Here is a 27055-nt window from a genome sequence, read left to right on the forward strand (position 1 = left end):
TGATCAGTTAACTAAGAAACTGTCCTCTGATGATTCCTTAGATAAGAAATATGTTTTAGAAATGGTGAATAACATTCAGCAGGTTAGTAACCATTCTTTAAAATGTGGCTATGATGCACTGGAGGCTTCATTTAGATCAGCCATGACTGGCACAGTTATAAGAAGGCATGCATGGTTGAAAGAACAGGTCTTGCCGGATCATGTTAAAGCAAAGCTTTTAGATGCTCTTATGGATAAGGTCAGTCTATTTGGTTCTCCTGCCCAGCAAGTAATGAAGAAAATGGAAGAAAAGGCAAAATCTGTACAAACAGTTAAAGATTTCTTACAGGTTCAGCCCCAAGGTTTAGCAGGAACTGGCCTTCCAAAAATTGGTCCTTTCCAGACTCCTCTAAATCTCAGAGAGGCAGGAATAGACGTTCCAGAGGCAGAAATCAATCCAGAGGAGGTGCCTACAGAGGACGCCAGTGGCAAGGCAATAACCAGTGAGGCACAGACACAACCACTGCCACTGCAACAGAACAATCACAGTGACTTGGCTCTGACACTACCAGGGAACAAATAGCAGCACCCTTAGGCGGAAAGTTAGCCTTATTTTCAAAAAAATTGGCACTATATCACAAGAGACAAGTGGATTTTGCAAACTATAGACCAAGGCTACAGGTTTCATTTCCACACCTTACCTGTAAAAAGAGGAATGCCAAACCTACCACCAAATCAAAAAACAGAAGCTCTAAAACAGATAGCTCAATTAACAAAGATGAGAGCTGTGGAAAGGTACCACCACAGAACAGGGCAAAGGATTTTACTCCAGACTCTTCCTAGTACCAAGAAAAGAGAAAAGTTGGAGACCTATTCTCGACCTGTCCGCTTTAAACACATTCATCATTGTTCCAAAATTCAAAATGCTGACCCTACAGCAACTTCTTCCATGCTGGGCAAGGAGTGTTGGCTGGTAACTCTAGATCTCAAGGAGGCATACCTGCACGTCCCCATACGACCAAATTGCAGAAGATACCTCAGATTTCTTGCAGGATCAGAGCATTATCAATTCTCAGCATTGCCCTTTGGCTTATCTACTGCGGCCAGAGTATTCACGAAATGCCTGGCATCAGTAATCGCTCATTGCAGGCTACAGGGAATCCAAATTTATCCATACCTGGACGACTGCCTGATACAAGCGGACAACAAAACCAAGCTGACACAAGACTTACAAAGAGTCATTTGCTTACTACAAGCCCTGGGATACACAGTCAATTTAAAAAAGTCAAGACTGATACCATCCCAAACAAGAACATTCTTGGGTGCAGAATTGGATACAGTAAAACAGATGGCATTCCTAACTGCAGAAAACCAAGAACAACTCCCTCTTTACTTCTTGGCATCAACAAAGCAGAACAAACTAACAGTAAGGAAAGTACTGCAGGCCTTGGGCTTCATGGCATCATGCATAATCCTGGCCCCCCATGCCAGACTGCATATGAGAAAGCTACAGTGGTACCTAAAGAATTTATGGTCTCAACACAGGCACAGCTTAGAAACCGAAATACCACTAATCCCATGCCTGAAACAAGAGTTCCTATGGTGGGCTCAAGCATGCCAGTCAAACCCAGGTTTGCCCTTCCACAACATTCAAGCAAGCCAAACCATCACAATGGACGCCTCAGACCTAGGTTGGGGGGCCCACATGCTGGACAAATGCATTCAAGGATTATGGACTCCAGATCAGCTGCACCTGCACATAAATCAAAAAGAAATGCTGGCAGTAAAACGAGCAATCCAGAATTTCAGACCATTCCTCAAAGAAGGCCAATTAATGATAAGGACAGACAACACCACAGTCATGTGGTACATCAACAAACAGGGAGGCACTCATTCATACCCCCTATGCCGAATGGCTCTGGACCTATGGAATATGGCTCTGAGCTACAACATTCAGTTACAGGCAATATTTGTACCGGGAAAAGAAAACACCCTAGCAGACATGTTAAGCAGAACTACCTTGGATGCTCACGAATGGATGCTACACCCGGACATCTTCAAGGCCATCACAAAGAAATGGGGGATGCCACAAATAGACCTATTCGCATCCCCACTCAATCACCAGCTCAAGAAATTCTGCACAAGGACATACCACCCACTTGCTTGGAAGGTGGACTCTCTATCCTTCAGTTGGAAAGGCCTGACAGCATATGCATTTCCACCTCTTCCTTTGATGCACAAGGTACTACTGAAAATCAAAGAGGAACGTCCAAGGATAATCCTGATGGCTCCAAATTGGCCAAGACAACATTGGTACCCATTACCGAGGAGCATGTCTCGGGGGGGAAACGTGGACACTACCCCTGATTCTTTTGCTGTTAACTCAGAACGACTACAACATCATGCATCCAAACCTGAAAATTCTGCAACTGGCTGCCTGGAACATTACATAAGAGCAACTAACCCAGATTTATCCCAAAGGGTTAAAGACATTATCCTCGAGGCCCGCAGACCTTCAACAAGAAGGAACTATGCAGGAAAATGGAAAAGGTTTGTCATTTGGAGTACTGAAAGAGGTAAAGATGTGTCCAAGATAGATATTGCCAACATCCTGGAGTATTTGGCAGAGCTTCTCCATACAGGCCTGTCCTATTCCTCCATCAAGATACATGCATCAGCTATTTCTGCAGAATACAGCTTGATCCCCTGTCTTCTCACATCCTCTACTCAGGCAGTTTCTGAGAGGAATTAAGAATGTAAAACCTCCTAGGAAACCACCATTACCAGCATGGTAAATTGACACTCCCTCCATTCGAACCAGCAGCAACAGCAGATCTTCAACACCTATCCTGGAAAACTGCTTTTCTACTGGCAATTACTTCAGCAAGAAGGGTTTCGGAACTACAGGCCTTAATGGCAGTACAACCCTTCCTAATCTTCCATCAGGATAGAGTGTCCATGAGAACTAATCCTACATTTATGCCTAAGGTGGTATCCAGGGTGTCTCTAAACCAGGCAATCCACCTTCCTACCTTCTTTCCCAATCCACAGAACAGGGGGGAAAGACTGCTGCATACCTTGGATGTACATAGACAGTTGCGCTACTACCTGGACAGAACCAAGGGCAATAGAAAAACTGACCAGCTTCTAGTAGCTTATGCAACAGGAAGGGAAGGAAAAGCAATTTCCAAACAGACAATCTCCAAGTGGATAGGAAATTGCATAAGATTCTGTTACTCCTACCATGGAAAACAAATTCCACAGAACATAAGACCTCATTCTACAAGGGCTACAGCCACTACCACAGCTTTCTGGCTACCAAGGACATTATTGAGGTGGCTACTTGGACCTCCGTGCATACATTTGCCAAGCATTATAACTTACCTCTATACTCTAGATCCCGAGCAGGGTTTGCCACTGCTGTTTTGCAAGGGATCCTAACTACACCATAATTCTTCTTCCTCCTCCCTAGTTTGGCTATGGTATTCTACCCATTTGTTAGGACTGCAGATGCATCCTTGAAGGACATAGTACAGTTTTGTACCTACCATAAATGTAGATGTCGAACAGGATAGCATCTGCAGTCAGGATTACCCCTCCTTCCCTCTGTGGTACTCCTAGGGTATTTACCCTCCTAAAGCTAGCTGGGGGGGGATCTCTTATGGTGTATTTGTTTGTATATATGTACATACATGCTTATTTTTTGTGTTTGCCTTCTACCTTTTTTGGAAACATTGGCATTTACCCAAAATTTAGCTTTCCAAGAGGGCAACTGGCATCTGGGGCAAGAAACACTGAGGAAAATGGCGTCGGCTGATGCCTTTATACCCGAAGACCAGCAGAGATGACGTCGGGTGAAGTGCGACACCAGCCGAGGCCAGACCCAGACTTTGGAATCCGGCCGACCGAAGGGCTGCCTGACGACAGGACAACCCCATTTGTTAGGACTGCAGATGCTATCCTGTTCGGACATCTACATTTATGGTAGGTACAAAACTGTACTTTGTCCTTCCCAAATGCTTTTTCTGTACACAATAGACTGAGCTGATGAGATGGGACTGGGAGGAGAGTCCAAAATCAAAGAAGCATGGGGGTAGTCCTTCCCAATGATCTCACTGTACTCAGTTGAGTGAGCAAATGAGATGGGAATGGGACGAGTGACCAAAATCAAATTTACAGCAGGGGCGGGCAATTCCAAAGCCACCAAGTTTGAGTACACCACCACTTGGGTGGGAAAAACAACAAAATACAGACAGATGCCAGCAGTAAGCAATGAAGCAAACAAATAAATGCAGTACAATTTTGTTAAAATACAGACCGAGACCAGCAGTATTCAATATTTAATCAAGCAAATAAATAAATGTAGTGCAGTTTTGTTAACTATCACTGAAACGGATCAAGTGCAAAAAAGTATACTTATCAGCTTGGTATATCCAGATGATTATAGAGTCTTTCACAGCCAGGTAATCAGCTCTGCTACTGAGAGAACTCCACACAGATATTAATCAGCATTCATGCTCGTACCTCATCCATTGGAGTTTTCATACAACCCCCCCCCGAAATTTCTGAATCACAGTTTTGTTTAAAACATGGGAATGGCTGAGAAATTAATTTCTAAAAAAGGTGTAGCATCATAAGAGTTCTTATTACTGCATCGTACCATGTGCAGCATAAGGAGTATTACTATAAAAAGGGATACTTGGGTAATAGTACCTCAAGGTACTGGCTGGAATTTAGGGAATGAAAAGCTGGTGAAGAAGTTGAATGTTGTGTTTGTTAAAACAGTTGAACACTAGTTTGAGAATGTGTTGTTTCAGAAAAGTCTGTACATCCCATGTTTACTAAATAAAGTAATTATAATCAGAAACCCTGTACAACTTTTTATTTGCAATTGCCAACCACTCGCCAAAGATTGCTACCTGTACTTCCCATTTAGTCCAGTCGCTCCTTTCGCAATCCTTATTAGGGATGGGTCTTGCTGAATTATGCATTGACTCTACAGGTGGACAATCATCTGGGGAAGGAAAATCTTGTACTCTGCTACCTCTAAGACTGCTGAGCCTTCTTCCCCTCTTTTTTATCTGCCTGGACAGGGGCAGGTGCAGTCCTACTGTGATCCTGCACATGGGTGATTTTGTTCAGGGAGAGAATGTGCATTTTACTTTGTCTGACTGCTGCCCCCCTTTAAGAGAGATGAGGGCTGGAAGTTTGGATTTGTGTACATGACAGGGTCAGGGTTTTTTGAGATGCAGAGGCAAGGCATCCGTAACTAGGCAGATCAGGCATAAGATTACAGACATCACTGTTCCTGTTGCCATCTTGATCATACTCCACCCTCACCCCCACCCCCGTACGTGTACACACATTGCCTTTACAGTGGCAGCTTCGTGGCAACTAGGAGACATGATCCAGTTTCCATCAGATGCCAGAGGGAAAAAAAAAAGACCCCTTCCCCTTTGAGAAGCAAACTTCAGTGTGCTGCACAACTCCTTTCCCCCACCCCAGCTCTTCCAACACCCGAGGCGCTGTTCAAACTCATTTCAACTGGTTCTTAGTGAAGGCTCCATCCTTTGATAGCCCAGAGCTTGGCTATTATTTACAGCTTTTAAAGGTTTAGAATTTAAAGGTCGGTCATACTGAAAGGTAGTTATTGGAAAAATATTATGTCTTTCATAAGAACTGTGTAAGTTAATAAAGAAGTTCTCTAAAACAGGTGATGACTTCTGAAGTATGTACTGGGCAGTTTTTTTTCTGTATGATGTACAAGAGGAGTAGGATAAAATGTTAAAAACACTGAGCAAGAAGAAACCAAAAGTGCTGTTCATTAGAATGGAGAGAATGTGTTCATTCATTTGATGCACCATGAAGAGGTAACCAGTCTGCAGTGCTGTTAGTCATATGGTATACATGCATCATTCCTGTTTTGAGTCTGAAGGATCTGTCCATTGTCTTCCTTCTACACTTGTATGCATTAATTCCTCCCATTAGTGCTAGAGCCACCCAGCCCATTCATTCCCCAAAAGAGGTGAAAGTTGAGTGTTAACAAGTGGACCAGTCTGCTGATCCTGTAGACAGTCCTATTCCACTGACACAGTAGCTTGAGTGCTCCATCATTGCTGCGTTTGGGAGGTGAATGCGCACTCCCATACTTGTGGAACCTGCCATATTAGCAGTTTTGGGAATGTTAGGCTCTTTGCTGTGGGCAGTACACATGCATTTCCGCAAGTAACGGATGTGAACTGAGCTGCCTGCCATCCCCAGGTTGGGTGAGCTGGAGTTGGCCTCTCATCCATCCTCCACTCTCTAGTCTTTCCAGCACTTACACCTCTAACTGAACACATGATGTTATGTAGTCCAATCTCGCCTTCATTCTTACCCGTGGGTTTGGAGCCAAACCTCGGCTCCGACTTGGCCATACTCTAGCTCGAAGTCTTCAGTTGGCTCGTGGCTGAGGTGTCCCATCTTGCAACATGTCTGTTCCCCAGATCTCGTTTGCCACTCGTTACCCTCAGACATGGTCTCTCTTTTGGCTGTGGCTAAGTATACTGTTTATGAACTTTTTATAAACTTTTGACTTGTTGCTCAAGAAAGCTATTTTCATAGCTGTGTGTGTGGTAGTAGTGTTTTACTGCCTTTGTTTTGTTTCTCTTGCCGTTTTTGTGGCCTTGTCATTAGCCGTTTTGGTATCCCGTTCATTTCCTTTCTCCCCACGGGCTAGGCCCATTTCGGTTAGAGGACCTAGTCCTCCCCATTGTTTCCGTGTGGTCTTTGGTTTGGTGCTCCATTCTGTTAGCATTTAGTGTTGTCATGTCTGGCTAGTGGTGCTATCCTGCCTTTGTTTTCCTGGGTTAGGCCCGTTTAAGTTAGAGGATGTAGTCCTCCCTGTAGTCTTTTCCTGTTGGTTACTAGTCCGTTTTTAGTTAGAGGCTCTGTTTCTCGTGCGGGTTTAGTTGGGTCTAGTGTGTGTAAGTATTGCTTTGTACCTGTGTGTGTGCTGCTTTTCAGCATGTCCAAGGATTCTTAGGAACACAGGCCTTCAGGCTTTAAAAAATATGTTGAATGCAACGATAAAATGTCTTTGACTGATGGGGCACTCTGTGTGCGTGTACTGCTTGGTGGCTATTCACCTCCAAGAGTCCTGCTTGTTTTGTCATTCCATCAGTCCCAGTGTACTACAGGAGAGGAAGAACAAGCTCATTTTGAAAGGACTGCTTAAACACTCCTTCGAGGAAGACTTGGCTAAGTCTTCCAGTGCCTTATCCTCTCCAGCTAAAAAGGACAAAAAGACTTCTAAGAAGCGCTCTCTGGCTCCATCAGTTTCTTCGGAGCCGTCAGAGAAAGTTGCTAGAACAGCTTCTCCTTATTCGGTTCCATTGCCCTCGGTGCCGACAGAAGGTAGTGTCTTGACTAAGTCCGTATCGGCTCCCAGCCTTTCAGGGCCTGTCACGGATATTTTGGTTTGGAGCCGATCTCCAGTTATTCGACCGGTTTCTCCCTCACACAAGTCCCCTTCTGTAGGGAGATCCAGATATCCAGCAATATCCTCCAGGTCCCTTTCTGATGAGGACGTTGATAAAGTGGTGAAGAAACTCCTTCAGTCATCTGTTTTGGCCAAATTGATTTTGGCTCCGACCCAGTCAGCTCCGTAGCCTATGGCCTCTTCATCCTTTGTTGTTCCTCCTCTGAGCCTTTCTCGACCTTCGGAGCCAGAGTTGTCGGTTCCGTCGGGTGCCGTGAGGTCAGTTCCAGTAGCCTCGCCTGGTCTCTCGGTTCTGATTTCTGCTCCAACCCCGTCTGCTCCATCCACAGGGTTGAGGGTCCACGGTTCTCTGGTCGGACCCAAGGGGGAGGGCTCGGATTGATCTTCATTGGTTCCGAGCCTTCCTCTCGGTGCTTTGGCTTGAGTGAGCTTGGACCCGACATCTGCTTCAGACCTCATCTCCTCGGCGCCAAGGGCTGGTACTATATCCTCTACAGTTAGTCAGCCTTCGGAACCGGGGGGATCAGCCTTCAAGGTTATGAGGAGCGTGCTGGCCAGGTTTTCAACTGCATCCTATGGCACAGATACTCTGCCCCCTGCAGCACCGGTGTCAGTTTTGGTTCATCCTCTATCCATGGGCAGCGGAGACCCTAAGCCTCAAGATACATCCATGAGTGGTCCCTTACTTTCTGACATCTCCCTATTGTTTTTGTCTCTGGAGCCCACCAGAAAGATTGTGTAAGAGGAAACACCTCGACTCCCCGGATTAGTCTCTCACGTTGGACACCGACCTCGAGGAGTCAGAGGGGTCCCCCAAGTCATCTTCTGAAGATATCTTTTTTTTTTTTTTAGATATCCTGGAGATCTTGAAGCAGAGAGGCAACTGGCCCTCCAAATCCCCTTCTGATGAGGAGTCAGTGTTCCTGAAGGCTTTCGGGTCTCACCCCTTCGCCTCTTGGGTTTCTCCCCCTTTTGATGAGCTACAAGATCTTGTCTTTCGAAAGGTGTGGGAAACTCCTGACATTATGGAAGCGGTCCCTAGGAGACGCAATAAGTTTTTGTCTGCCTCCACTGACCAGGAATATCTAACTAAAGGCATTCCAGTAGATGCCATGGTGGTGGCAGCAGCCACCACGAAGGAACTTGCTGAAACTTCGTCTACCGTTCATCCGACTAACAAGGAGTCCTGGGCTATGGACAGGTATGGGAAGCATGTGTTTATCTCACCGGCCTTCACACTGCGTTCGCTGAACTACTTGACGCATTTTACAAGGCTCCAAAGAGATCTCCTAAAAGAGCTAGGAGGTTCCCTACAGGGTAACATTTCTGATGCCGTGGCACAGAAGGTCAATGCACAGATGTCTGCCCTAAATTCCCTTACCATCTCCTCCATGAGGCTGATCTCATACGCAGCCAATGGAGCAAGTAGGGAAGTGGTTTCCGGAGTCTCTCTTAGGAGACACTCTGGATGCGCCTGTGCAATTTCGCGGAGGCCTTCAAGTCTACGTTCACCAATGCCTCCTTTGATGGTTCATCGTTGTTCGGAACCAAGGTGAAGGACACTTTCACTAGGTGCGAGCAGGAAGGAAAAACCCTGTCTGCTGTGTTAGTCCCATTTTTCCATGCCTTCTAGACCTTACCCCAAGGGCCATAAGGGTGGGAAAATGTGGTTCAGAAAGTTGCAGAGGTTTTTTCAGGGCGCACAAAGTGATTACCCCTCCGGAGGCAGGGGAGGGGGTGGAAATTCAGGTAGATGCCGCTTTAGAGGCAGAGGAGGCCCACGTAACCAGGGGGACCGTGATTCCTTTTGTCGTTCTCCCTACCAGCACTCGTGAAGGGAGGCCCGACTGTGCGTCTTTGGAGCCAGTCGGGGGTTGCATTTCTTTATTCCCAGAAGCCTGGCAAGAAGTCACCCAAGACGAGTGGGTATTAAAGATAATTTCTGGAGGTTATCATATTCCCTTTTCTTCTCCTCCCCCGCCAATCAAAAGAATGCCAAACATTCCACCCAGTCGCAGGGATTCTGCAACTTTAGAAATAAAAAGGTTGCTTTCAAAGGGAGCCATCCAGCCTGACCCCGCAGACCAAGTAGGATTAGGGACTTACTCCAGATTCTTTTTGGTGCCGAAAAGAACAAGGGGACCAGCGACCCATCTTGGATCTCAGCCGATTGAACCTTCATGTACAAAAGTCCAAGTTCTGCATGGTCACCTTACAGTCAATACTCCGTCTGTTAGGGAAAGATGTGTGGATGTGCTCCATCGACCTCAAAGATGCTTACTACCATATCAAGATGGACAGGGCAACGAGAAGTCCTCTACCTTTCCGGCTGGGAGATGGTCATTTTCAGTTTCGTGCTCTGCCCTTTGGTCTCACCACAGCCCCCAGGGTGTTCAAATGCATGGCAGTGGTAACGGCTCACTTGAGACGTCAGGGATTCCAAGTGTTTCTGTGCCTGGACGACTGGCTCCTTTCTTCCACCACCAGGCATCTACTGTTACAGACCAGGGACGCCACCATTACACTGTGCCAAAGGTTAGGAATTACTCTAAACTGGAAAAAATCTGCCTTGTTGCCCTCGCAGTGTGTCACTTTTATTGGCGCCGAACTAGATATGGTGCTTATGAGGGCCTTCTTACCAGAAGAGCAAATTCAGGCTCTACAGCAGCAGGTCTGCACCGTACTACCATTGAGGAAGGTCAAGGCAAATGTATTCCTCAAGTTATTGGGGACCATGGCTGCCACGATCATGCTAGTTCCCCTTGCCAGACTACACATGAGGGTTCTTCAGTGGCTGCTTTTCACCAAGTGGTCACTACAGCATCTTCCACTCTCCCATTCTATTCTGATTATGGACACGTGCAAGCAGGATCTATACTGGTGGCTTCTGGCCAGCAATCTCAACGTGGGCAAGCCTTTTGTCCCATCTTCTCCAGTTGCCACGGTGACCATGAATGCCTCCTAGATTGGGAGGGGGCATTATCTCGGCAGGACTGTCCAAGGCACGTGGCAGGATCATGAGACCCATTCGCATATCAGTGTCTTGGAGATGAGAGCAGTGCTATTAGCGTTGCAAGCACTTCAGAGCTTTCTCCCTCTAGGGACAATTGCAATCCACTCAGACAACATGTCAGTGGTATGGTATCTGAACAAACAGGGAGGAACCAAATCATACCCCCTTTGCAGAAAGGCACTTCGAGTTTGGCAGTGGGCGGTGTCTTCCCAATGCTTTCTAGTTGCAACACATATACCGGGGAAGTCCACTGTGATTGCAGACAGGCTGAGCAGAGCTATCCTAATGCCTTACTAGTGGTCCCTGAACAATTATGTTGCGAAGATATTCCACAGATGGAGTCAGTCTTGCTGTGATCTATTTGCCAGCCCCCTCAGTGCCAAATGCAGCAGCTACACCCTTATCCCCCCGGAGGGGGAGACTCCCAAGAACGCTCTGGTTCACGATTGGCCCTCCGGTCTTCTCTACACCTTTCCACCATTGCCTCTGATATCAAAGGTCATTCAGAAAGTACAGTCTTTGGGAAGCAAAATGATCCTCATTGCCCCATACTGGCCTTGTCAGATTTGGTTTCCCTTCCTTCAACTCTTATCTAATGGACAAGCCTTGGATTCTGGACCCAGCTCCAGATCTGCTGACTCATATGTCAGGACAGTTCCATCCCTCTGTCAAGACCCTCAAGTTGACAGTTTGGCTGCTCCAGTTCCGTCCTTAGTCAGCCTTCATGATTTTTCCCCGGAAGTGGTCCATATTCTATCATCTTCCCACAAGCCTTCTACCAGGAAGATTTATTCCAGTAAGTGGAAGAGATTTTCTACTTGGGCCCGTGAGAGACCTATTGATCCTTATGCAGCGCCTATTTCGGCAATATTGGAATTTCTTTCTCAACTGTTCAGTCAGGGGCAGCTGCAGCAACCATTAAAGTGCAACTGGCAGCAATTTCTACCTTTCACGTTGCTAATGAGCCCAACCTTATGGCTCATAGGCTTTTTGTAGGGCTTTTCTGAAAGGGACATTGTTACTCCGACCTCCAGTCTTTGATCCAGTGATGCCATGGGACCTCAGTTTTGTGTTACCAAAGCTCACCTCAACTCCCTTTGAGCCTGCAGCTACGTGTAACATTAAATTCTTGTCATGGAAGACAGTATTCTTGGTAGCCATAACTTCAGCTAGGCGGGTCTCTGAACTCCAAGCATTATTGGGCCACCTAATTTGGTATTTCACAAAGATAGGATCTCCTTAAGAACCAATCTTTCTTTTGTTCCAAAGGTTGCCTCTTTTGTCAATATCAACCAATCCATTGAGTTGCCTGTGTTTTTTTCCTGAATTCTCCAACAAGGCAGAATTGAAGTTTCATGAGCTAGATGTTCATAGACAATTGCGTTTCTATTTACATAGGACATAAGATTTCAGGAAATCGGATCAAATGTTGGTCTCGTTTTCAGACACTAGACTTGGGGTTCCTTTTTCTAAGGTGACCTTGTCTCGCTGGATCTCCAATTGCTTCTCATTTATTTATGCTTCCAGTGGCAAAGAATTACCCTTTAAAGTGAAGGCTCATTCTACACGATCTGTGGCTTCCTCAACTGCATTTCAGGCTAGGATGTCTATAAATGAAATTTGTGCTGCAGCAACATGGGCTTCGCCTCATACCTTTATTAGTCACTACAAATTAGATCTGGTCTCTAGAGGCAGATCTTCCTTTGATTCCACATTGCTCAAGAGTATTTTTCACTGAGCCACCTAAGATCAAGGTGCTAGAGACGCTGTTCCACGGGTAAGAATGAAGGTGAGATTGGACTACATAACATCAAGAAGTTATGTACTCACCATAATGTTCGATGTATGTAGTCCTTCTCGCCTTACATTCTTACTATAACACTACCCTCTCTTGGAGGTCCTGGAGGTATAGTCTCTAGGTGTCAGTAGTCCTTTCTGTTGGAGTGGTTCTTCTCAGTGTGTGTGTGTGAGCTTGCAGCAAACAAGATCTGGGGAATAGACCTGTTGCATGATGGGATACGTCTTAGCCTTGAGCCAATTGAAGACTTTGAGCTAGAGTATGGCCGAGTCGGAGCTGAGGTTCGGCTCTGAACCCACGGGTAAGAATGTAAGGCGTGATGGACTACATACATCGAATGTTATGGTGAGTACACAACTTCTTGTTTTTTTTGGTTGGAGTCAGGGCTTTATCCCTTGGCACCACAGGACCAGGTGCATATATCACTCTGCTTTCTTTCTTTTTTTATCACTCTCTGTCCCCCTAACTGCCTAGTAAACATTAGCCCCCTTCCTACCATTTGGCCCATTCATTCCCCAAACACCTGGTTTACATAGTTGGAGGGGGACATGCAGTGACCTCCACACTGATCATCCCTGACTTCCACAAGGGTCACTGCAAGCAAGCAGCCCTGCCTCGCCCTATCCTTCAAGCATAGGAAATGATCTCCTTAGTCTCCACCAGGAAAATAACACTTCCTCATGTGCTGCCTGAGCTCCCATTATCCTCCTTACCCCACCCGAGGAGAGGCAAACATACTATAACCTTTCATTTCTTTCTATTTGTACTTCCTGTTCTTCTGCTGGGGCCACTCCTCAAGCCATGCTTGCTTGGGTTGCAGTAAGGGTTGTGTCCATTTATGCCATGAAGCCTGGCTTGAATGAGTTAGCCAAGCTGCTGGCATTGGGGATTTGCTCTGGTAGACTTACCACATGTATGCTAGAATGTTCTTTGCTATCAAATAGGTTAAGACACTGGAATTATTGAATATGTTCACAGGTGTTGAAAAAAAGAGTATTTTCATTGCTTTTTATTGTTAATTACATATCAAATACAAAGTACCACACAGATCTCATATTTTCATGTCATTTGTTGAAATTAGCCTAATTTAGAGGTGATAGAAACCTCCTCACTGTCTGCCTTAAAGTGAAATGACAGAAATGCAACCGGCACTGTTTTGCAGATATTGATAAACAAGAGAATACAATATAAAACTAAGGCCAAATACAGGAATGTGAGAGGTACTGTAAATTGTGATCGTAAACCAGATGGAATACATTGGTCTTAAAAATACAAGAAACCGACACTGTGGTTTGGAAATTCAGTCTCCAGAACCATTGATGTTTTGGGGCATTGCAGTAGTTTTTTGACACATTGTGTTAAATTAGTGGATGTAGTACTACTCCATTTATGAAGGTTTTGCAAGAAAGGTCCTAGAACAGTAAATTTATGTATACTTTAACACCATGGTCCATTTTAGATAGTCTGGAGGGACAGTTATTTTTCTTTAATCTGTGTAACATTTAAGATGCACCAAAGGTTAGTTGCACATTAGTGTTCTGTGTTACTTTAAGAACAGGTATATTGGAATAAAAAAGCTTATTTTATTATTAACTTAAGAATAAAATAGTCTTTAAACTATTATTGTAAACTGTAAAATGGAATAAAGTTGAAAATTATCTCAGTCTGCCAAGTGAAAATTAGCCATACCTCATAGTCATTTAGAAGACAAGATGGAATATAAAAAAGAGGGCTAAGGGTTAATTGTAGAGATTTATCTTTGAAGAAAAGAGGAAGAAATAGTTTTCAGGTACATTAAAGGAATAGGCAAAGTTCCCAAAACAAGCCGTACATGAAAGATGTAGTTTGAAAAACAGGGAGATGATTTGGAGAACTGTATTCCTTAATTTAGACTTGGTGATGAATGCATGAAATAGCCTTTTTGAGGAAGAGAGACAAAATCTGAAATGTTCAATTATACTTCAGTTGTACACTTAGCATTTTAATGAAGATAGTAGCATTATATTACTTTGCATCTGTGAAAACTGATTTTTTTTTTCATGTAGGATCTGCTGTACTTTTTTATTGGTAGTCTTTGTTAAGCTGGTGTGCATGTGGATGTTACCGCTGGTCCTGGTTTCCTGCAGCTTTAGCAACTTGTCTGTTGATTGAAGCACAAAAAAAATGCTCATTCATGGATATGCTTTGATTTTAATATGTTTGATAACTGATGAGTAATATTGTTCTGTTATTTTTTGTAGAAGTGGTACCAAGTCTGATGCTGGAGGGGAAAGTAAGCCACCTGCTGTCAAACCAGCACAGCTTCTGAGGACTCGATTCCAAAAACCAAAACCCAACATAGGCCGGGCACCAGTGAGGAAGGATTCAGCAGGGCTTAAGAAGAATGCTGCAGAAGTGGCTGAGCAGGTATTTGTTACAAAGGAGAATACAAAACAACTGAGTTGTGATTTGGAAATGCCGTCTTCTACAATGGTTATTTTGAGTGAAAAGTTAGTGGAATTGCTCAGCATTTCTAAATATTAAAGCATCCAGTATCCACTTTTCAGGATCTGTGAGCTGCATACCATTGTAGGAGTCGGTCTTTACTTTCTCCTTAACACCAAGTTTGCTTTCCGTCTGTCGTGCTGCTTTATTGGAAACCCTCTTCTTGGCCCTATTGCTTCATATTTTTATCCTGCCAAAGTAAACCTTGCAAATATAGACCTGCAGTCTGATTCTTGATATGTTGTTTTTGCTAACTCTTAGCTGGATCTAAAATTAAGGAGTTATTTTAAGATTTGTAATAGTTCTTAAGCAACTTGTAGTTAGAGGTGTGTCACCTGTTAGCAATATTTATTTTATTGTTTCACCAATGAGAGGCTGCAGCTGGTAGTGTCAAGAGAAATACAAGCACATTAATAAAGGCATGGTGCATAATCCATAGACTTTAATGAATGATTGCAAAAACCAACCTAGCAAAGTAATTTATTGCTTCTGAAAAAATGAGGTGTAATATGTGGCACCTTTCTTTAAATTATTGATGCCACCATTGTGTTAGTCATCTGATTTGGTTTCTTTTATACTAGGAAGCTTTAAAATCATGTGTGATAAGCAGAGAATTCAGAAAATTGTGCGACTTGGTGAATGGGTTCCATATTAAGTAAGTGAACGCTTAATATAGTGAATGCTGTTTAATCAACAGCTAAATGTCGAAACGGCAAAATCCTGAAGACATATAACAGCGATTTTATTTTTTCCCAGAGAAAAAAAATCACTGGGCCGTTTTCAGGACTTTGCCATTTCTTCCACTGTGGTATGATCTGAGTTGGTATATTTAAGTGGGAGGGTGGGGGCACAGCCCTCCCACATCGGGGGTAGTGGGACAAAGCCCCCCCACTTTATTTTGTTTTTTTGTTTTGTTTTTTGCGGACCAGCGGTTTTATTTTTTTTCCTTGGACAAAAATTATTGTTCAGTTTGTTTAGAATTTTGTGTGTTTGTTTTTTTTTTTTGGGTCGATTGTACAGCGTTCACTTTTTTAACCGTTAGCTGTTATAATATACACCTGGTGAATGAAGTCAGAAAATGGGTACATACTTCTAAAATGGATAAAGTTGAGAGCTGTGTTAATTAGTTCTTTGGGACAAAAGTTTCTCCCACTCTAATCTCCAAAGAGAAACAAGCAATGAATTCATCATCCCTTATTTTCGCATCCAGAGGTACAGCTGACACCCTTAGTGGCTGCATTGCTTATCAGATTTTGGTTTACACCTTTTAAGATGGCCGTCTGTTATTGTTGGAGGGGGGCTAGTAGGACTAAACAGCATAATCATGTCTCTCTAAATTTCTTCACAGTTCCCCCAAATTATTTTGTCACCAGGTTTTGTGTAGTATTCTTGATTTACTTATCAATTAGTCATCTACTAAAAAGTCCTGAACAGTGTTATACAGTCCTTGTCAGAGCTTTTTCTGAAGATAAACTGCAAAAGGCTTCTGAGGAGTAACAGGCTATGCTTTATGGAGAATGCATTACAACATATTATTCAGTTAGGCTTTATAAATTTGGAAGCATGTTGCTTTCTTCACATAGATAATTTTTTTACCACAATAGGCTTCATTAAGTTAGTTAAGAATATACAGTGTACTAATAGATTTTAGTTGACCATTGCAAATACCATACTTGAAAACTGTTTAACAGTTGGAATTTAATTAAAAGTCCTCTTGACACTACTAAATTATGTAGGCAGAGTATTGGCTTTATCATTTGTTCAGTTAACACATTGTTCAACTCTTGTAGCCGCAGTGTAGTTTCAGCATGCATTCTTATTGGTTCATACTAGTCTGTTGATGAAGAATGATGATTTGTAGCCTAGCCTCAAGATGTTAGTTCATCAGTACCCTACAAAAAGAATAACTACCAACTGATTTTGTCCCCTTTCACCATGGGTTTGAAGGGGATTGATCAGTGGTGAATTTGCATTTCCCATTCATTCCAGTTGGCTTTATGTCGAAACAGGAAAACCCTGAAGATATGTGCACAGTATTTTCTATAAAAGTTGAATTGTTTGGGAGAAATATCAATATTGTGTTTGTCCCGTTTATGCTGTATTAGAAATTTTGTTCTTTTGAATAAATGTTTATGGTGTTTAATTTCAGATGCAGTCATCTAGGAACATATCCTTCCAGGCTTTGTAGGTGAGGTAGAGAGGGGTCTCCCCTTTGCAGTCTATAGGAACTAGAGAAAAAAAGAGGAAATGCTTTAAGATGCTGTGTGTGGCAAAAGGAAAACATGACCTTTTTTCTGTTTTTTAGGAAATACTGTGGCCTTTTGAGTTGAGCTGTATGTTTAGAGAAGTAAGCACTGAAGGGAGCATTATATTATTTTTTAAATAAATTTTTATTAAACGTGATATTCTTTAAAAAGTGACATAGGTACATTTACAGTAAAAGAAAACAAACTGTATTTCCTTTATTTTTGTGCAGTATGTTTTTTTTAATAATTTTCATTTACTTATTGCATAAGTTGCCTAATTCCTGCCTCTTCTTAAATGCCATTCCTCTTTCTCCTAAACATTATTCTGCATATATTGTTTCCACAAGTATTTCATGTATTTCTGTGTAATATGCTCCTTCCCTTTTTAAAGATCTTATTTCCAGTTCTTTTATTTAATTTACAGTATTCAGTATGTCTTTTACAGTTTGTTTAAATTTTGTTTTCATTATTTAGTAATTTTTTTTTTTTGGCAGCCCAATAGCATTAAACTTAGTAAGGCAAAAAAAGTTTAAACAGCTGCAGACAGCAGAACACATTAATCATAAAGTTACATATGTACTTTTTAGCTGAGTTGGACAGTAATTATCAAAAAATTTCAAATACATCCGTTATGGTATATTTTATAAATATATCAATCAATACGTTTATAGTAAAAACACTAATAAATGTTTGGTTTAATGTTAAAAATTGTGTAAAGCAGTTTAAAAAGACCTGTGTTCCAGAAATGTTCATTTAAATTTAAAGGCTATTCAGAAATGTTGCATCTTCCCAGATGCAAAAGGGTTAAAGCACAGAAGCACGCTGCAACAAACGCACTGTCTCATGATTCGCAGAATGTCAACTTCTGTCAGTAATTCTTCTTTACAGTCTTCAGACATCAGTGTAAATGCTACAGTACATGTAATTCAAAATGCAAAGTTAAGTCATAGTACAATTTCAAATACAGATGTGTAGAATGTAATTAATTCTTGTTTGTGTACAGAGGTAAGTAGCAGTATTGTAAATACAGACGTAAACACAGTCAGTGTACGTATGTGCACATTTCCAGACCACATAAAAAGAAAACATTTGCACTGTCTCAAGTTCGTTATTTCAAATACATATTTTCAGAATGTAATAAATTATAGTTTCTTGTTTTCAGAAACCACTGCAAATATTGCACTGAATAGATTGAGGGATCAGAGTGCACATTTTGATCAGTCTTATAAAGCAAACACCAGCATAAATGATGTACAGAATTCAGAGCAAACTAAAGAAGAAATGCATGCCATAGTTCGTCAGTGTTGTTTCTAGTTCTATAAAAAAGGATTTTCAGCTCATCTATAAAGGGCGTAGCAGTCCAACACCAAACCAAATTATATCTGCCTCTGTTTAAGGTTGAAAGAAATGACCATATTTGATTGTTAATGAAAAAAATATGGGATAGTGTTCGGATTAGTACAGACAAATCAACTTCAGTTACAAATAGACCTTTATTAGAGAACACACATGCAGATTTGTCAGGCTTTAAAGGGTGAAAGATTGCAGCAAATTTAACAGTTCGAAGAGTAAGAACTCCATAATAGTTATGGACATACCTTCAGAGTTGTATGTTGTTTTAAAAACCACAAATAGAAGAAGTCGAAAGGAGAAATCAGTTTATATTCCAATAATGAACGCTTTATTAAAATGTCTGCGTTTTCGTCCGTATGTAGACTTCATCAGATTAAACAAGGAAATAGCCATTTCATTCTTATTTGTACAAATTTGATTCTTCACAAACCAATCCTAACTAACCATAATTAAAAATGAACAAATCAGCATCAGTATTTCATTAAAATCTCATTAGTAAATTTATTTTTAAAAACCATAAAACCATGTTATAATTAAATAAATACAATTAAATTCTTATAACCTAGGAAATGTATTGTGTTACAATTGTTGTTTTTCATATCTTATGTAGCTTAGAATCAAATGCATTTTATATTTGTTTGTATAAGAATTCATATAAAGTACATTGTGTGGAGTAGATGAGAGGTAAATAAATTCTTCAATCCAACGTTTGGCTCCATCTGCTGGTCATTTTAATTGTGACTTCTTAATACTATATTCTAGCTGCCCTCAATTTTAACAGTGGTAGGATAGAAATGTATTCATTCAGGCCAGGGGTCCTGTTGGCTTCTAATGCTACCTGCCACCATAATTCTTTGCAGCCTATATTCTCTTCCCATGGACCCCCTCTGATGTCCTCTTTTACTTGGTCCAAAATAAAAAAGTTAAATTGATTTTCTTTGCAAATCTTACTGTGCCTAAAAAGTGCATTCGTTTCCTTACACTTTTTAATATCGTACATGTGTTCATAGATCCTCTTTTTCAAGGATCTTTCAGTTTTACCTACGTAAAACGAAGTACACTTTTTACAAATTGCCAAGTAAATCAAACCTTTAGAATCACAGTTAAAATAACCTTTACTATACAGCCATAGTACCCTGCTGTCCAAATATACTTTCTCAAGATTTATTACAAATTCACATTGTTTACACTTTCCACATTTGAATGTCCCCACTTTGCCTAGGTGGGCCCTGTCACCTATTTTTCTTCCGTTCCCATTTTCTAATATATTTTTAATGTTCAGGGGATTCTTAAACACTACTTTTGGATTTGAATCAGATAGTCCTTCTAAATCAGTGAGAGTTTTAAATTTCTCCCATTCTTTTTGAAAAAGCACCTTTACTTTCTTATTCAGATTGTTGTATTCTAGTACTAGTGATTGTTCGTATTTATCATTCCCTATTTTTGTGTTGTCAGCATCATTAGTTATGTTTTCTCTTTCCCCTAAGATGGGCTTAAATCTTCCACTTCTTGCTTTGGTTACTTCCATTCTAAGTTCATTGACAAATTCTTTGGGATACCCTCTATCCATAAACATCATCTCCAATTTGTCACATTCCATGTTAAAGTCCAGGTCAGAGCTTGTCATCCTTGATCCCCTGACAAATTGTCCCTTCACCAAGTTCCTTTTGCAATGGATTGGATACCCACTCTCAAAATGGAGAAATGAATTAACATATGTGTCTTTCCTGAATACCCTTGTCTCAAAAGCCCTAGTGGTTTTCCTAATTTCGATGTCCAGAAAGGCAATACTGTTACTAGATATAGTATGTGTGAACTTGAGGAAATTAGTTGTTTCTCCAATATATTTAATAAAGTCGTTTAATTTGTCATATCCACCAGTCCAGAAAATTATGATATCATCCAAAAACCTTTTGTACAATTTGCAATATTGCATGTGCCCAGAGGGAAAGATGTATTTTTCCTCCCAGTTAGCAAGGACTAAGTTAGCAAAGGTAGGTGCACAGGTGGCCCCCATTGCTACTCCTTGTGTTTGCTGAAAGAACTCGCCATTATGGACCAGGAAGTTGTTTCTTAATACTAGGTCCATTAAACTTATGCACGCTACCTTGTCCTCAAAAGACAAATTTTTGTCACCATATACCTCATTTTCAAACATTCTAATGTTGCAATGCATGAATATCTTGATACAGAGACAAAAAACATTAACAGATATTAAATGATGTTTTGCTAATTTACAGAATGTAAAATTTTAAGTCAATGCTACATTTTAGAAGTGACAGTACAGTCAAAAGTTCAGATCCCTTTTAGGAAAAGAGTGCATCATAAATATGTGTCATTTAAGCCACAGTTAGTTATACTTGTATAAAGGGCAGACAAGTTAAGTTCCAGAATTAGTTACGTTCAAATCTCATAATAAATGCGTATACTGCATAAAACAAATTAACATACTTGTTTAAAGGACCAGCAAGTAAACTTCCAGAATTACATCAGTTCAGCTGTAGTAATAAATGTGTCTATGTATACAGTTCAAGACTGTATATATTTAGTGCAGAAACTGAAGTTGCCAGGCACCCCAGATCAGATTACAGGCCAGCTCGGCAAGCTAAATTAAAGACAGTACTATATGCCATGAAATAGTATGGTAAAGATCAGTTTAATATTTTTAGTGATAGTCTGTGTAGGTACAGTTCCTTCTATTTGTCCAATAAAATTGTAGACAGTAATGATAAATCCTTGTCGCATTCATTAGTACTGAAAAAATTAAATGATGTCAGCTAAAGAAACTGCAATGTTAAGACAGTGGGTAGAGATTTACACATAGAGTAGTAACAATTAAGATTAATTTTATAAAAGTAAAGCAGAAGTAAATTGAACCAGTCAGCCACAGAAGTTGCCGTATAAAACCATGGATTTTATTAAAGAAGGAAAATAATGCCATAAAAACAAAACCAAAACACAGATGAGCGCTTTTGTACCTTTCTAAACAGGTATTTCATCTGAACTAAAAATTGTTATAAACAAACCATTTTTTAAACATCGTTACCTCACTGAGTCACGTGATCTAAAAATTGGTCTTAAAGGGACAGTTCCATTAAGTCCCTTCCTACCATCTGCATGTAATTCTAAAATCCACTTCATCTCTTTACATTCAGTTTTATTCCTTAGATCACCTTTTTTTCTTGCTTACTTGTAAGTAGTTCCAAAACTAAAAAATTAAAAGTATGACTAGTGTCATTCTCTAAAACATGTTTATACAGTGCATTACAAACCTCATTCTTCCGGATATTATTTAAATATTATCTAATTTTATCTTTCAAACATCTGTTCGTCTTACCTACGTAGTAGGATTCACATTTCACACAGAATGATAAATGCACTAGATTTTGACTTCTACAGTTTGCATAAAAATGAGACATAACTCTTCTTACTCACTGGATTCACATAAGAATCACTGCTGTGAATGTATTTGAACATGTTGCAGTCTCTACATGGAAATGTACCACATTTAGCAGAAACATTATTAGTAGATTTATAATGCAGCAATTATTTTAATGATTTATTGCTCTTATAGCAAAACGTAGGTACATTACCATGTACTGACCTATACTTATCAGATGCAAGTAGTTGTCAATTTTTCCTAATGATATTGCAGATAGTTTGAACATTCGTAAAATAAGTCATGCACATTCTTAGGTCAGAGCCTTGAGTCGGAGCTCTTCCCTTCACTGTTCACTATTCTCTCAGAGAAGTATGGTTTAGCAGTATCCCTCCTGTGTTGGAGGACCTCATCACAGGCAGCCTCAGCCTCCACATCAAGGTAGCCTCTACATTTTAAGTCCCTTTTAAGCTTGTTAAATGATTCACACATAATTCTATCATTAACACTTAGACACGCATGTCTGTAGAACTGTCCTTTTAACACATTAGTGTGTACATGTTTTGAATGCATGCTGCTGTGATGTAAAACTTTATTCTTACTACAGTCTTTCATATGTAATTTCGTAGTTATCCCATTTTCAGCAATCATTGCATTCACATCCAAGAAATCAGTAGATGTAGATGAAGAGGTCAGAGTAAGTCTTGGAAAACTAGTTGTAGAATGTAAATACTCAACAAATTCATTTAAAGTTTCCATAGTGCCTGACCAAACAAAAACACATAATCAACAAACTGTACATATTTAAAGAAATTACCTTGATTGAATATGTACAGGGACTCCCAGTATGCAAGTACCATATTTGCATAACTGTTGGCACAGCATTCATTAGTACTGAAAAAAATTAAATGACTTCAGCTAAAGAACTGGCTATGTTAAGACAGTGGGTGGAGATTTACATACACAACAGTGACCATTAAGATTCATTTTATAAAAGGTCCATAAATGTAAAAAAAAATGTTAAAATATTAATACAGTGCAGATTACTACTTTAGTTTCATTTGAGGTTCTGACAGGAATAACAATGCCACTGAGGTTTCAGTTTGATTTAATAGTAAAGTTACAGCCATTCCATTTCACTTAGTATATTATCAGTTCAGTTGCAAACTTGCACATTAGTTTAGTTTACTATACTACATTATCAGTTTGCGTACAGACTTACAAGACTTTATTTCATGCAGAAAAATGTAAATAAAGTCAGGGCAAGCAATGCAATCAGTTTATAGTTGCTAAACCTGCAAATTTTATTTTAAGGACCCGATATATTTTTTTTTTTTGTGATTTGCAGAAATAATTTTCAGGTTGATTTTAAATGCAGTCAAAAACATCAGTCACCCAGCTTTGCACAAAAGATGGAAAAGAGGAGGTTTGTAAGGCCTAAGGAAAAAAGTACACAGAAAATAACACTTGAAAACAGCCTCCAAGTACCTCAGCAGTGACTGGGTCAATCCAGAATAAGAACTAAACTTGGGGAGAGCTGTGGTGCAATGGTCAGCTACTGTATGTACAGAAAATCTGTGTACAACAGATGTGCATTTATGTAAATTAGAGTTAAAGCAAGTATGTAAATGTTCTCATGTTTTTCAGACAGTTGTAAAACAGTACTAGTTTTCAGTTTGTTTTTATCTATGTTCAGGCAATTCTGACAGAAAAGGGTACTAATAGTTTAGTGTCCAGAATACATTTACCTGTTTTCAGTTATCTATGTTCAGGTAACACTAGCAAAAGATATTCCTTTAGTATTAGTTTAGTTTCCGGAATATACACAGCTATTTAAAAATGTGCAGTATAAGTATGGGTAACTTTAATGTAAATTTCAGTCAAGGTTCAGAATATGACATTCATACTCAGTTATACGTTCCATATAGTACATTTCAGTCAAATTTCAGAATACATCATTAATGTAATTTTGTCAAGTGTCAGGGGCGGCCCGTGCTATTGGACTGCCGGACTGCAGCCCCCTCAACAAAAAGAACTAAAAAGAAATAAAAAAAAAGAAAAAAGAAAAAAAAAGTTTTAAAATTCGCGGACTTCGCGCATGCGCAGTAATCCAGACTACTGCGAGTCTACTGCGCATGCTCCAGGCAGTCCGGCAGTCCTGGTAGGGAAACGTGAGGAGATGTCTGTGCACTTTTAAAGTGCACAGACTCGCTGGGAAAACGCGTCGGGGCCGGACTGCAACACCAGCAGTCAGTCTCTCGTCGTCAGGAAGGGTTTGGATCTTGGGAATCTCGCGGGTCTTTGGATTATTGCACGGGCATTTGGATGTACATTATGGAGAATGGACAGCCAGGACAGGTAAGTGTGTTAATTATTTTATTACTGTTTGAAAGTATGCTTTTTACTAGTGCTTGAATTTATACTGGACTGATGCTTTGTAGTGTGTGTGTGTGTTAATTATTACTATTTGAATTTATGCTGGACTGGTTAGGGAAGTGTGCGTTAATTATTACTATTTAAATTTATGCTGGACTGGTTAGGGAAGTGTGTGTGTGTTAATTATTACTATTTGAATTTATGCTGGACTGGTTAGGGAAGTGTGTGTGTTATTATGCTGGACTGGTTAGGGAAGTGTGTGTGTTATTATGCTGGACTGGTTAAGGGAAGTGTGTGTGTTATTATGCTGGACTGGTTAGGGAAGTGTGTGTTATTATGCTGGACTGGTTAGGGAAGTGTGTGTGTGTGTGTGTGTGTGTGTGTGTGTGTGATGCTTTTGTGTGTGTGTTAATTATTACTATTTGAATTTATGCTGGACTGGTTAGGGAAGTGTGTGTGTGTGTTAATTATTACTATTTGAATTTATGCTGGACTGGTTAGGGAAGTGTGTGTGTGTTAGTTATTACTATTTTAATTTATGATGGACTGGTTAGGGAAGTGTGTGTGTTATTATGCTGGACTGGTTAGGGAAGTGTGTGTGTTATTATGCTGGACTGGTTAGGGAAGTGTGTGTGTTATTATGCTGGACTGGTTAAGGGAAGTGTGTGTGTTATTATGCTGGACTGGTTAAGGGAAGTGTGTGTGTGTTATTATGCTGGACTGGTTAGGGAAGTGTGTGTGTGTTATTATGCTGGACTGGTTAGGGAAGTGTGTGTGTGTTATTATGCTGGACTGGTTAGGGAAGTGTGTGTGTGTTATTATGCTGGACTGGTTAGGGAAGTGTGTGTGTTATTATGCTGGACTGGTTAGGGAAGTGTGTGTGTGTTATTATGCTGGACTGGTTAGGGAAGTGTGTGTGTGTGTGTGTGTGTGTGTGTTTGTGTGTGTATGTTATAATGCTGGACTGGTTAGGGAAGTGTGTGTGAAAATGCCCCAGGTGCTCATGGTGGTGTGGTAGGGAATACCTCAGGCTTGAACCCTGTATGCAGGTGTTAAAGACTTGAGTTCCCTACCCACCACCATTTGTAAAAAAATTGCAGATTTTTGCCTCATATTTGATCTGATCTGTTCCTCATAATATCTGTGGTTTGTAAATGTTGTAATGCTTGATATTTGATGGGGCAGTTGTAGCATTGTTGCCTCACAGCTGCAGGTTCTCAAGTTTGCTTCTTGGCTGGGGTGCCTTCTTTGTGGGGTCTTTATCTTCTCCCTGTGTTTGTGTGGGTTTGCTTTTGTGTCCTCCCATGTTACAAAGACACGTCTGCATTATTTCTTCATGGGCCTCTGCTGAATTTTTTTTTTTGTTCCAAGTCAGACTGTCCTGATTAACAAATGTTAAATAAAATTGACAGGCATTTGAATTTCAGACTTCATGTTTCTGAATGTTTAAGTCCTTGCATATTTGATGGTGCAGTGGTAGTATTGTTGCCTCACAGCTATAGGTTTTCTGGTTTGATTCTTGGCTGGGGTGCCTTCTGTGTGGAGTCTACATCTCCTCCCTGTGTTTGTGTGGATTTGCTCTGGTGCCCTGTCATTTTACAAAGACGTGTCTGCAGTATTTCTCCCTGGGTCTCTGCTGAAAATTGTTTTTATTCCGTCAGCAGTAAAATTGACAGGCATTTGAATTTCAGACTTCATGTTCTTCAGAAAATACATAGTAACACAACCGTAACACAACCTTTTCTAGCAATTTTCTAAGTTTATAAGATGAATATTTGAAATTTGTCCCTATTTTTGGGACTGCATTCCCTCATTACTGGCTTCGTCCAGGTCTTTTGTGCTAAGGTTGACAGCTATGGCAAGAACTGAATTCACTGAATGTTTGAGGGCTGTATTCCCTCATTACTGGGTTTGTCCAGGTGTTTTGTACTAAGAGGTTGACAGCTATGGTGAGAACTGAATTCACTAAATGATAGCCATTTAAGTTTCAGTCTTCCTCTTTTACAAAGCAGCTGATTTGGCGTAGTGGTATGTTGCTCTGTTTTGCACAGGGAGCTTGGCAGTAAAATGTATGGTTCTAGCAACTTTCCAAGATTATACAAGCAATATTTGTGTCCCTGGTTTTTGGGCTTTTGACCCCCCCCCCAATACATTTTGGCTTTTTCCAGTTTTCTTGTGCTGCAAAGTTGAGTATTGAGTAGATTTTACAAGGAGCTGAGAGCTGCAGGGGAACAAGTTTAGTGCTGCTTAAGTGAAGTTGGTTTGTCTTGTTAATAGCACAACAAGTTGTGTACTTGTCTTTGATGCAGAAGGCTGTGGGTTTTACTCCCACAAGGGGTGGATGCTGCTGTACTGAGAATGTTCTCCTTGGTGAAGATACTAACTATGAGTTTATCAGTTTGCCATCCATTTCCTCTTGCAATATTACTAGCTTATCATTTTTTTAATGTAATATAGGCAATTTATTCCTGAGGGGCAACAGGCACTTTATTTTTCGATGAAACCATGAAATATAAAGGTGTTTGCTAGCAGCAACCTCTTCATTAGTTACAGATTTCTTTAATGTGGAATTATTTAGATGCCTTTTACTTCTTCAGAGATAGTGCATATTTACTGATAATGGACATGTAGAATTGTGCATATTTACTGATAATGGACTGTAGAATTGTGCATATTTACTGATAATGGTGCACTGTAGAATTGTGCATATTTACTGATAATGGTGGACTGCGGAAGTCTGAGTAGACTTTTATGATAAATGTTCTGAACTGGGCAGTTTTGTCATTATGGGTGCATGCATTTTGTTTCATTGTTTACTGGAAAAATGTTCAAAACAAATTTAAAACGCCCTCTAACAACTGTAATATATTGTACAAGGAATATAATTTAGTACAATGAGGAAGGTGTATCAAAGAGCACATGTATGTTTCATATGCAAGGGGCCTAT

General features: G+C 40.6%; 1 protein-coding gene across 1 annotated transcript in view; it reads left to right on the plus strand.

Moving 5' to 3' along the window:
• The window catches only part of LOC122795949 (transcription factor TFIIIB component B'' homolog), a 700162-nt gene that overhangs the window by 631302 nt on the left and 41805 nt on the right, over positions 1-27055 (plus strand). Inside the window, exon 10 of the mRNA XM_044064432.1 lies at positions 14511-14676. Coding sequence (XP_043920367.1) covers positions 14511-14676 — 166 coding nt within the window. The remainder of the gene's footprint in view (positions 1-14510; positions 14677-27055) is intronic.

Source organism: Protopterus annectens, chromosome 2.part2, assembly GCF_019279795.1.
Source record: "Protopterus annectens isolate FY-2018-M chromosome 2.part2, PAN1.0, whole genome shotgun sequence".
NCBI classification, from domain to species: Eukaryota; Metazoa; Chordata; order Ceratodontiformes; family Protopteridae; genus Protopterus; species Protopterus annectens.